The sequence below is a fragment of the Contarinia nasturtii genome, unplaced genomic scaffold, assembly GCF_009176525.2.
Source record: "Contarinia nasturtii isolate CC-2019 unplaced genomic scaffold, AAFC_CNas_1.1 Cnas_scaffold_78, whole genome shotgun sequence".
Classification (NCBI taxonomy): Eukaryota; Metazoa; Arthropoda; class Insecta; order Diptera; family Cecidomyiidae; genus Contarinia; species Contarinia nasturtii.
The window spans coordinates 450,973-463,705 of record NW_022197436.1 but is presented as its reverse complement, the minus strand read 5'-3'; the positions used below and the strand labels follow the sequence as shown (position 1 = coordinate 463,705).

The 12,733-nt window shown below is 31.9% G+C and overlaps 2 protein-coding genes across 2 annotated transcripts; both read left to right on the top strand.

Moving 5' to 3' along the window:
- Positions 1–1,004: 1,004 nt before the first annotated feature.
- LOC116337568 (odorant receptor 94a-like) lies at positions 1,005–3,315 on the top strand. Its single transcript, XM_031762248.1, has 6 exons — positions 1,005–1,098; positions 1,181–1,373; positions 1,767–2,024; positions 2,767–2,872; positions 2,937–3,203; positions 3,265–3,315. Exons 1-6 carry the CDS (start codon positions 1,005–1,007, stop codon positions 3,313–3,315), a joined length of 969 nt encoding a protein of 322 aa, XP_031618108.1.
- Positions 3,316–5,799: 2,484 nt separating this feature from the next.
- Positions 5,800–8,263, top strand: LOC116338409 (putative odorant receptor 85d). The gene is made up of 6 exons (XM_031763627.1): positions 5,800–5,904; positions 5,987–6,179; positions 6,944–7,201; positions 7,636–7,741; positions 7,818–8,084; positions 8,149–8,263. The coding sequence occupies exons 2-6, from the start codon at positions 6,037–6,039 to the stop codon at positions 8,197–8,199; spliced, it is 825 nt and encodes a 274-aa protein (XP_031619487.1). The 5' UTR covers positions 5,800–5,904; positions 5,987–6,036; the 3' UTR covers positions 8,200–8,263.
- Positions 8,264–12,733: the final 4,470 nt, after the last annotated feature.

Genomic DNA, 12,733 nt, shown 5'->3' with positions numbered 1-12,733 from the left:
TTTTTTCGAAGTAATGCTTGATTTATCCATGCATAAATGAGTGGAATTCAAAAAATATCTTAAACCCCCGGGTATACGCAGAAAAATTAACCAATTTAATCAAAATTATATGATGTGAACTCGAGCCATATCGACCATCGTCAAAAAATTCATGAAAATACACAGAAATTCGGTAGTTCAAACTAAGTGACTTTAATCAAAATCGTAGAAATAATTATGTCTCTTGTTGATGGCTACAACCTTGTTTGAGTTATGTCATAAACAAACAAACGATTTTAAGGCTTGCTATGCATCAAGCAATAAATAAATTCCGTTCTCTAAATAGTCCTCGTCAATTGTGATGTGGAACATAATAGAACCTCTGCGACGTTCACAAACCATACAGAACATAATGCATTAAACTAGGCATTAAAGTGCAAGCCAAATACGAAACACATGCACTTGTCATACTCTATTCGCAGCAATTTAATCATCATTTATTCTATGGTGCAGTGCATTTATTATTAATCCAAATATATCCTTACGTTACCGATGCACTCCAACATTAATTGAAACTTAGATTTAGTTTTCGCTAAAGAGCTCTTGAAGATCGTCGAATCTCTCTGAACATATAACAATTACAATTCGGTATACTGAATTCGGTCATTCGTGCTTCTTCGTCTACTTAAATTGTTTCAAAAATATTCAACTACACACTTTTGAAAAAAGAAACTTATATTTTTGTGATAAGTTCACATAATTTTGTTACTTTTTCTATTCGATACGACTTTCTATCAAAGATTTTGAGTTTAAGCAAAATGAAAATTTTCTTAACACTTCGAAGGGTAATGGATATTGTGGGATTGAATAGGTCGCTGGCATTTGAAAAATTTCAAGGGTTCAATGTTCGAATGTTTATTTCTGCTTTTTTTATGATTGAATTTTCGATTTCATCAATCATATTTTTTCTTATCGAAGCTAAAACCTTCGGTGAATTTGCCGACTCATGTTATATTTCTATAACGATGATAAATTTATCTATACTCATGTGCGTTTTTATATCGAAAAATGGAAAAATTTATAAATTTTTTGACAACATTGAAAGTGCCATTCAAATACGTGAGAATTAAATATTCACTAAAATTACTCTCGATGGTATTGTTTAATAACGCTTAATTTCAAATTTTAATGGTCGATATAGGTTCGGAAAATGCATCGACGGCGGCATATTTTACAGCGTCAGTTGAAAAAATGGAAAAATTTACAAAATGGTTTCTGTATAGTTTCCAAATAACGTTTGTATTCTTGATGCTGCCGATGCTGGTTATCACTTTGTATACGTTTTTTACTGATGGTCTGCAAACCGAAGACTATCAATTACCTTTTTTTGTCTGGTAAGTTCGTCCCTCTTGAATGTCATTGTATGTCACACAGCAACGACCCCTATCAGCGGCCATATGATAAGAAGATTTTCAAAGATTAATTTTGCCGCCAGAAAAGTTCACTCCAGTAGGAGTATTGTGTTGTTGTTGTTTTACGTATAAAGTCAATGACATTCAAGAGGGACGTAGCGCACGTATTACATTCCCCTTAATTGTTATTACGCAAAAATGCATTAAGTCTTAATCAGTGTGTCCATAATATATAGAAATAGCACTAAATAGTGTGTAACTAAATAGCTGAAACACATATTTGAACTGAGACTTGACTCAATTGAATGAATTTCATTGCAAAGAAGTAGCTACCAAACTTCATTTAAAACTTTTTTCTCCAAATAATTTCCAAAGGCAACCATTCAACTGGCGGAGACCGATTGGATATTTAATCGCTTACACTCTTCAATGTGGAGCCGTACATTATTTATTCATGTACTGCGTTATATGGAATGCTTTTCAAGTGATAACTTCTTTGTTGTTTGTGACATTTGCTAAGGATGCTAAACAAGAACTGAAAAATATTAACGAACTAAACAAAACTGGTGGTAATGAAGCAGAAACTATAAAAAGATTTCACAAAATCATTCAGTACATCGTCGATGCAAAACAGTTAAGTTCAATTTTATTTTTGTTATTAATCATGGTGAAAACAGTTTCGGTTTTGCTCACGTTCTTCAAAATTTAAAAGAAAATCGGTAAATGTTAAAACAAAGCCATAGCTTCTGAAATCAAGTTGCACCGAATTTCTGTGTATTTAAATGAATTTTTTGGGCGCACACTACCTGACCCCCTGGGTCACTAAATCTGTGTCGAAGAATTTTTATGATTACGGTTGTTTTCATGAAAAGCCTTTTCGAAATTTCGATAATAATTCTTTTTTGCGCAATTTTCACTTTTTTGTTCAAAAAAATGTCCGCCAGATGTCGTATCGAAATTTTCAAAACATTTTTGGAAATCACAAATTAATCACTAAAATACTGCATCATTAGTTTTTTGAAATTTTGTTTTATTTTGAATTTTTCAAAATTTTATTTATAGACTTTTTGATGAATAGGCTTTTTCACAAATTCAAAAAATTGCGTCACAAATTTTCACTAATTAATCACTAAAATTATGTGAAGTTTGAGCCCCTGGGTAGTGTGCGCCAATTTTTTGACGAAAGTCGATATGGCTCGAATTCAATTCATATAATTTTGATTAAATTGAATAATTTTTCTGCGCACCCCGAAGCCCCTCAAAATATGTTTTGAATTCCTTTTATGCATCATTACATCAAGTATTAGTTCCAAGTATTTTGGCAGTGAATTATTATAAATTATCTAAACAATTTCTATTATTCATGTTGATTTAGATTTGTTTCGGACTACAACCATATTTATATGTTTGCAATTTTGACATTCTTAACATGGGGTATACTTACTGTATGTGGCACACTGATGATGATTCAAATCGAATTGGTTGAGTACCTAATATTTTAAAAATTTCATTCAATCCAAAATACATTTTTCTTATAAATTTTAGTCACAAGAACACACGGACTGGGCATCGTTTGTGATCAGTTTCTTCCAATTATTTTGGACATTTGTTCTTATGTTCCTATTGTGTTACAGTGGTCAAGAAGTAACAGGTGCATTTGATGATCTTATGTATGAGGTTTATCAATGTGAATGGGACTCGTTTCCACACCCACTACGACGCATTCTACCCATTCTTTTGATTTTTATGAAAGAGCCTGTCCAAATTATAGCATATGGTGGTGTCAATTGCTCACTCAAAAGATTTAAAAAGGTAAAAAAAGTGTATCGAATTGGATTTTCAATTAATGCGAGTTAAATCATCATTTACACAGATTGTCAACGGTGGTTATTCATACTATGCTATTCTCCGTGAGTTCTACTGAGTGAATCAATCGCATATTTCTCGATGTTGGATTTTAATGGAATATAATTATATATTTTTTCAAGAACACATTTTCTGACTTTGTTCGAATCACAAATTGTTTATATAAAAACATTTAAATGCACTTGTGCACAAAAATAGCACATTGATCTGCAAAATTTGATTTTTCAAGAAAATCGTTGAACCACTCGATGGGCTTATCAAAATGGAGTGTCAAAGCAATAGAATGTTGATAAAACGTTTCATTTAAATAAAATTTATTTCTCTAATTCGTGTACACTGTGCATAATTAAATAGTCGAAATTCGGAAAAAATCCCAAGGGACTGAATTTCATATTAACCAGTAAAGGTATCGAAGTGTTAATAAAAGTTTTCAAATTCACCTATATGGATCGATATAATGTGCCGAAAAAATAAATTTGTGAAAATAAGGGGGGCCCAATCGAATTAGGGGGGGCAGGGGAGTACCCCACCATGTCAAAATTTGTTCGGATCAAAAAATAATGTACTACAAAGTTGTTCAGAATGATCAGGGGATCAAAATAATATAAAAATGAACCCCCGCCCTCCGAATTGGGTCATTCAGGGCGGCCAAAGCAACATGCCAATGGAAACTACATTGGAAACAACCCCTTATTTTCACAAATTTATTTTTTTGGCACATTATATCGATCCATATAGGTGAATTTGAAAACTTTTATTAACACTTCGATACCTTTACTGGTAAGATATAATAATTATTTTCCGATATTTATTTGGAATTTGAATAGAAATTCATTATTATATCTTAGATCAAGTGGTCTCGTTTGTGTACACGAATTAGATAAATCAATATTATTCAAATGGTGATTAATTTCGGGCACATCAAAAGGTTTTTCCATAAATCCATTCTATCTTGTTTAATGTAGGGGTTTTCATCCACTCGGAACAAAATCGACTTCAAAAATCGCTAGAAAATCGGAAGATTTTCTCTCATCTCAGAAAGTGAACAGATAAAAAGTCTTCACTTTTGAAATCAAGAAACTTTTGTAAAATTAATTTAAGAAAACAATGTAATTGGCAGCATCTAAATGAATCATTGCACGAATGCTTCGTATTCAGATTTAATGTACCGAGTAAAATGAATAATAACAATACATTTAACATTATAATTATGAATAAATGATATTCAAATAAAAACCTCAAATCAATAGAAAGCATTTTTTTACAAACGATTTTTCTATTAAATTTGACAAAAAAAAGTTCTAGAAAAAGAATGAAAAAATTGCTTAACATTTTGAATACAATCAATTCTCAAACAAAAACTATTCTCATTTTGATTCAATCGATTTGTTCACTACATTGGATACGTTTTTATGTGAAAGTAAATTCTTCATCATTCAAAATAGGAAGATGTGCAAAAAATTGGGTAAATTTTCTAGCGAGAAGGTTTTGATATTTTTGCGAAGATTATCATAATCATTCAATTTGATTCATCGTCATTGTTATTTTAATACATGTCACATGTTTGTCAGATAAATTTCAATAACCAAATGTAAACATTCGAATTGTCTATTGTAAAAAGAACAATTCTCCATTACAATATATTTTCCTTAAAATAGAAAATATGCATACATGCCATTTTTATGAAAATTATTTGACAAAGTTGAAACAAAAGTCTGTAGTCGAATTTAGATCTGTTTAAAGTTAGATGCAAATTTTGAAAATGTCAAGTGAAGTCGTGTCAAATCGTAAAACAACTTATATGGAAATTGAATAGCCTCATCTGTTACGATCCCACATGAATTTGGCAAAAGCACAATAACAAATTAATACTAACCGTTGTCTAAATAGTCCTCGTCAATTGTGATGTGGAACGTAATGAAACCTCTGTGACGTTTACAAACTATATAGAACAATGCATTAAAGTACAAGCCAAGCACGGAACATGTGCACTTTTCACATTCTATTCACGGCAATTTATTTATCATTATTTTCATTGGGATTTGAGCTCGCTTTAATCCTCACCCATTCATTTATTCTATGGCGCAGTGCATTTATTATTAATCCAAATATATAGTCACGTTATCGATGCACTCCAAAATTAATTGAAACTTAGATTTAGTTTTCGCTAAAAAGCTCTTGAGGACAGTCGAAAACATAATCAAAATTCGGTCATTTGTGCTTCATCACCTACCTAAATAAGAAACTAATATAGTTTTCTATTCGACACAACTTTCGATCAAACATTCTCGAATACCTTTAAATATTATTGTGATAATTAGCTCAACGATTTTCAGTTTAAGCAGAATGACAATTTTCTTAACACTTCAAAGGATAATGTATTTTGTGGGATTGAATAGATCGCAGGCTTTTGAAAAATGTTTTTGGTTCAATATTCGAATGTTCATTTGCGCTTTTTTTATGATTTGTTTTATTCTTTCATCAACCATATTTTTTCTTATCGAAGCTGAAACCTTCAGTGAATTTGCCGATTCAGGTTATATTTCTTCGACGGTGATAAGTACATTTATAGTCCTGATCATTTCTATTGTGAAAGCCAAAAAAATTCTTCAAATATTCGACAACTTCGAAAGTGCCATTAAAAAACGTGAGAATTAAATATTCAATAAAATTGCTCTGGATGGTATTGTTTAATAACGCTTAATTTCAAATTTTAATGATTGATATAGGTTCAGAAGATGCATCCTTGGCGGCATATTTTACGGCGTCAATTGAAAAAATGGAAAAATTTACAAAATGGTTTCTTTATAGTTTCCAAATAACGTTTGTATTCTTGATGCTGCCGACGCTGGTTATCACTTTGTTTATGTTTTTTACTAAAGGCCTGCGAACCGAGGACTATCAATTACCTTTTTATGGCTGGTAAGTTTTCGCGCGCTCATCACTGTATTACATTCACCTCAATTGTTATTACTCAAAAATTTATTAAGTCTTGATGAGAACGACTGTGCATTTATAACAGTTTTTTACACAATTTTTATATGCATAGATTTTATTGAGCTGAAAGCATTGAGACATTCTTTGCATTGCATATATGCACCTACTTGAAAATCTTTGTTTTCCCCCGTACTCATATAACGAAAGCATATTTGAACTGATATAACATATGCTCTAGGGGGTTTCGAATTATACGAATGTTTGCGAGCGAATGTTTCATACATATTTTGCGAATGGAAGCAAATGATCACGCATACAAACTAAACACAGAAATGTTTATGTACAAATCACAGCAATATGTCGCATCTTGCAAATAGTATGCGGCATTCGCGAATGGTTTCGAATGAAATATACGAATTTTCATAGTATGAATAGTAAAATGTTTATATTTTGCGAATAAATTGCCATTCGCGAATAGTAGAAAGCCCACGAATGGAAATTTTTGTGCAAATTTTGTTTGACAGTAGAGTAGGAGTCCCGTTAAGTCTCCTATGTGCAATGTTTGACACTTTTGATTTGGTTTATGTAGCGGAATAAATGCGAAATTTTATAGGAATTGTCAACTAGATCCAAATTCTATATGACATGTCCTATTGTTTTCAATGTATTTATTTTCTGTGTGTTAATTCAATGAATTTCATTTCGAACAAATAGCTACTAAACTATAATTAAAACTTTTTTCTTCAAAGGCTACCATTCAACTGGCGAACACCGATTGGATATTTAATCGCTTACGCTCTTCAATGTGGAGGAGTTTATTATTTATTCATGCGTGTCGTTTTTGCTACTGGTTTTATGGCGATATTTACTGCGATGCTGGTGATATTTGCCGAAGATGCTAAAGAAGAAGTGAAAATTATCAACGAAATTAATAAAACTAGTGGTAATGAAATAGAAACTATAAAAAGATTTCACGAATTAATTCAATACCACGCCGATGCAAAACAGTTAAGTTCAATTCTATTTTTGTTAATAATCATGGCGAAAATAGATTCGTGATTATTTATTATTGCATTAATCATAGTCAAAAGCATGATTGATTACCAAACGAAATCGAACTGAATGTTTCCTCCTTAAAAAATGAATTGAAAACGTTTTTGTCTTTATTTTGCTTTGAGAGAATAGAAACCTCTATACATTTTGAAATGTCTCCTCTGCTATTATCAATGTACCGTTCGTTTGCGTTCATTTCTCTTTGAACGTATATCGGACGAACATTTTCATTTGAATCAGGGAAGTGTTCTTTCCTGTTTTTTTCACAAAAACGTTCATGTTCAAGAGTCCCCTCTTGGACTACCAACTTCAGAAACTATGACTATGGATATGCATTTCGTAATTTTTGATATTATCTAAACAGTATTTGTTGTCCACTCTGATTTAGACTTGTTTCGGACTTCAACGATATTTATGAATATATGCTTCTTACATTGTTAATATGGGGTGTTATTAATGTGTGTGGTACACTGCTCATAATTCAAATTCAATTGGTTGAGTACCCAATATCTTTGAAGTTTTATTCAATCCAAAATACATTTTTCTTATTAATTTTATTATAAAATTTAGTCACAAGAACACACGGACTGGGCATCGCTTGTGATCAGTTGTTGGCAATTATTTTGGACATTTTGTCTCTTATTCTTAAATTGTTACCGTGGTGAAGAAGTAACAGGTGCATTTGAGGAAGTGGCCGATGAGTTTTATCAATGTGAATGGTTTTCGTTTCCAAACAAACTACAACGCATTATACCCATTTTGACGATAAATGGTCAACAACCTGTCAAAATAACAGCATATGGCGGTTACTCTTGTTCACACGAAAGATTTCAAACGGTAATAAAAAGTGTAAATATCGAGTTAGATTTAAATTAATGCGAGTTAAATTATCATTACACAGATTGTCAAAGGTGGTTATTCATACTACACTATTCTCCGTGAGTTCTACTGAATCAATCGCATATTTCTCGATATTGAGTTTTTATGGAATTTAACTATACATTTTTAAAAAAGCCAATTTTTTGACATTGTTGAACAATGATTGTTCGCAAATTGTTCATAAAAAAAAGATTTAAATGTACTTTGAATATTTCACATATTTAATTGCAAATTTCTTTATTAATTAACACAAACTAGCACATGAAATCTGCAAAACATGGTTTTTAATGAAAGGTGTTGAATCACTGTATTCCAAGAAAATGGCAAATATGATTATGAGCATATCGAAATGGAGTTTCAAAGCAATAAAATGTTAATGATAAAACGTTTCACTTGAGTAAAATTGATTTGTCCAATTCGTGTACAAGGACATCTTTGAAAGGACATCTAACCAGTAAACATATCGAAGTGTTAAAAAAAGTTTTAAATTTCCTTAGTACAGATCGATATAAAGTGGCGAAAAAATAAGTATGTGAAAATAGGGGGTGCCCATACCATGAGGGGGGGTCGGGGGAGCACCCCACCATGTCAAAATTTGGTCGGATCAAAAAATAATGTACTACAAAGTTGTTCAGAATGACGAGAGAAATTTTTTATGACCCCTGCCCTCCAAGTCCCCCCACCCCCCAGGGGGGTCGGGGGGTCAAAAACCCCCAAGATATGATTTTTTTTTACTCGAAATCTCGAAATTCGAAATCAGCATCTCAAATTACCCTAGAAATAATATTTGTCTCGTGCCCATTCACCCCAAGTCTCCCAACAACAAAGAGCCCCCCCATTGGGGTAAAATGATACAAAGTCGATTTTTCACATTTTGGGTGAGGAATTTTGCACTCAAATGCAAATTTTGACATGGTGGGGTGCTCCCCCGACCCTCCCCCTATTGGGCACCCCCTATTTTCACATACTTATTTTTTCGCCACTTTATATCGATCTGTACTAAGGAAATTTAAAACTTTTTTTAACACTTCGATATGTTTACTGGCTATGTTTTTTCCGAAAAAGCATCTGAAGAGCTACAAACTGAGCAATTTTAATCAATATCGTAGAATTTGAACTCGAATTATAACGCATAAATCAAGTAGTTTTCAGATTCCCATACAAATTCTTAGGAAAAACCTCATTTGCAAAGAAAATAACTTCATTTGTGCCATTTTGTTTACTCAGTTTGCTTCAAATTTTTATTGAAAAATATAACAAAAAGTGTTTTTTATAGTATATTATTTTTTCGTTGAAATCTTATGGTTAGAAAATAATTAATTAGAATATTTTTCCAGTGATTTGGAAAAAAAAAATGCTTCAAAAACAGAGACCAATGTTTTTGCATTAAACTTTGGAAATCCATCAACAGCATTAGTACATACAATAATGGGGTAAATAAAAAGGTTTGGTTTGGAAGAAGAAAAGGAAAAAAATTGTTTGAAATTTATTATATATTTTTTTTAATTCGCAAGCGAGAGTTATTATCCATCGATTTTTTATATTCTTATGTGAAAGATTATTTAAGCTTTTGCATAACATGTCTTAATAATTGCGCCAAATTATTTCCGTTCTTTCATTCTATTGCGATGAAACCAAAAACCAATCAAAGAAAAAGAATTAAATGTATTGCAGAGTATTGGAAGAGTATTGCATAGTTGGAAATAATTTTTCATTCAAATCATTAAAAAGTTGTCAACTATTCAATATTTATTACCCCAATGGACGTCGCCATAATTCATGCACATTTTATGAATTCAACGAAGGAAGTAAAAATAAAAATCTTTGTCTTGAAGTAGAATTTGGATTTGTTTGACATACCAATTATCCAGAATGAAAATCGGCATCTAATTCTTATTTCAAATGTACTCAATTCTTGTATAATAATACTGAGCAATAATAAATAAATATCTTCCGTTGTTATTTACGACATTGCATATTTTGAGTTGACTACTCATGCATTTTTCAATCGCCTCATTTGTACAATGGACTTAATTGGATGCCAAAACTTTGTTTCCATTTTCAATAATTCAAAATCAATATTTAAATAAAACTCGTTCCCCGTGTATACGTTTATGTCCATCGTTTGAACGGTATAGTATCCAATCATTGTTCTAAGTTTTAATAACAGTCCTCGTCATTACATGCCACGCCATCAATTGAAATCAATGTATTTTTTTTTAAATATCAGGTTGATGTGGTGCAATTAAAATACGAAACATATGCACTTGTCACACTCTTTTCACAGTAATTTTATCATGTTTTATTCTACTATGCATTATTATCAGTTCATTTAGTATTAATCCAAGTATATCCTTACGTTTTCGATACAATGTAAAACATCAAGGCCAAGATATGGCCGTTGTAAAATGGCGGCCGAAAAATTCAAACAGCCATTACGATCGAAAAATTTAAACAGCCACTCGATTTAAAATCGATACCCCAGTAAAAAATTGAATTTTTTGGCCGCCACTTTTCAGCGGCAATACCTTGGCCAAATGTCGACCGACCTTGATGTTTTACACTATTAATAACATGTGCTATTCAAGAGCTTCAAAAAAATTGAATCTTGACCGATTTTTTATAACGGCCAAAAATTGGCCATAGGCCGAAATTTTTTTGGTCTTTAATCCTCGATAACTAAAATTTTTATGAACTTAATATTGCAAAGATATCGAAAAAAAAAAGGAATTTTTCAAGTGAGTCCAAACTTTTTGACGGCACTGTATAAAACGGATAGACACTTCGGTACTTTTTTTTAATTAAAAAAACGCATTTTCTTGAAATAATAAAACTTCAAACCCAACCACAACAACAACAAAAATTCTTCGTAGGTTTAAAACACCCAATGGTATAATTTTACTCACGAAAACTTAAAAATCAAATTTAAAGAATATATTGTATAACAGTAATGTGCGAGCTACATTTTACAGGGGGGGGGTGATTTTTCAAAAACCAAAAATTCTCTAGCAAATCTAACAAATTTTCGTTTTTTTTTTTTTTTTTTTTTTTTGGAAGTCACTTTTTGAGGCGAAAATCCCTAGCAAATCGAAAGAATTTTCTCCGCGAAAAACCTTAGCAAATCGGAAAAAAATCTCTCGGAACCAAAAACCCTAGCAAATTTAAAGAATTCTCCTCAATTTTCTACATTGATGAGCTAAAAAAAAAAAAAAAAAGGTCTTCACTTTTTTCATGAAAAACCCTAGCAAATTCGAATAATTTTCGCGAAAAAAATTTTCTCATCCAAATCACAGGGGGGTTAAACCCCCCCTACCCCCCCCCCTTCGCACATTACTGTTGTATAATAATGACATTTTTTATAATAAGTGTATATCAACACGTTATTATATTTTTGCACTTGAAAATGTTTAAGATCATGACGTTACAGATATTTTTGGGGCAAGCGGAGTAAATGATGTTTCCGGGTACTTTTCCATCAGAAGTTGTTTTAACAAAATAATTGCTCTTCGGATGGGTTCGAATTAAAATGACACTCGAAATCCCGTGGTTAATACCGATATTGTTAAAATGCAGACCATGTAGGTGATGTGCAAAGCTGCGTGAACACAACATAAAAGTAAACCTTCTGTTATGCCTGCGCAATGCCTACACAGCTCTTCAAAACGGTTATCGTTTAAATCAACATATTCCCGTACGTTTCCACGTAAATCCGCATTTTAGTCGTTTGGGTACCATAGGTCTGGTGAAAAAAATTCTGCTTGATACGCATTAGAAGCTATTCCCTGCTTAAAATTATTCAGCTTGGAATTAGAATGGTATGGCGGTAAATCCAAAGAGTGGATGTGCCTCGAGAGTTTTGTCTAAGCGAAATTATAGATTTATCATATTATAGTCGCCATCAAGTAAAGTAACGCCGTTGTTTTCAATTATTTGTTTTTTTTAGAAACGAAATTGCGTTTGTTCACGTTTTTGATTGACGATGTTTTTATAAGAGCGAAAGAGGAGCATACTTTAGCAGGAAGTGATTTGTATCAAGAAGAATTCCGGTGAACATCGTTTACTTGGCACATGTTTTCTTAACGATATCACACAAATCATATGTACAATACATAATTGTTATTAAACAAAATTCATGATAATTTGTTTTACTATATTCAACACATTACACAATTCTGTGGAAAACGTGTCGTGGCAGCGCAAAGAAGCATGTATCATTAATGTCCAAGGACTGACCGCATTTCAAAATTCCCATAAACTGTAGTTGAACTTCGTATGAGGTAGCGCAATGTGTCCATAATTCACGTATGCTATATCATTTCATTGCGTTATTATTTATTTACTTTAACTCAATTGTTTTGGCTCTTTCTCTCTTTCGTTTAATTTCACCGTGTGTGTGCGCATATATTTCACGGTATCGGAAACGGAACGATTAAAACGGCGGAACGAGTTAAATTACGCCGAAAAAGTGTGTGTCTCGACAATCATCCTTGATCTTGTCTTTTAAATGTCGATGATCGTTTTAAGAACATATACAATATAATCTTATTTCTTTTTTTTTTCGTTAAAAATGATGAAACAACAAAATATCAACGCAAATGAACGAAACC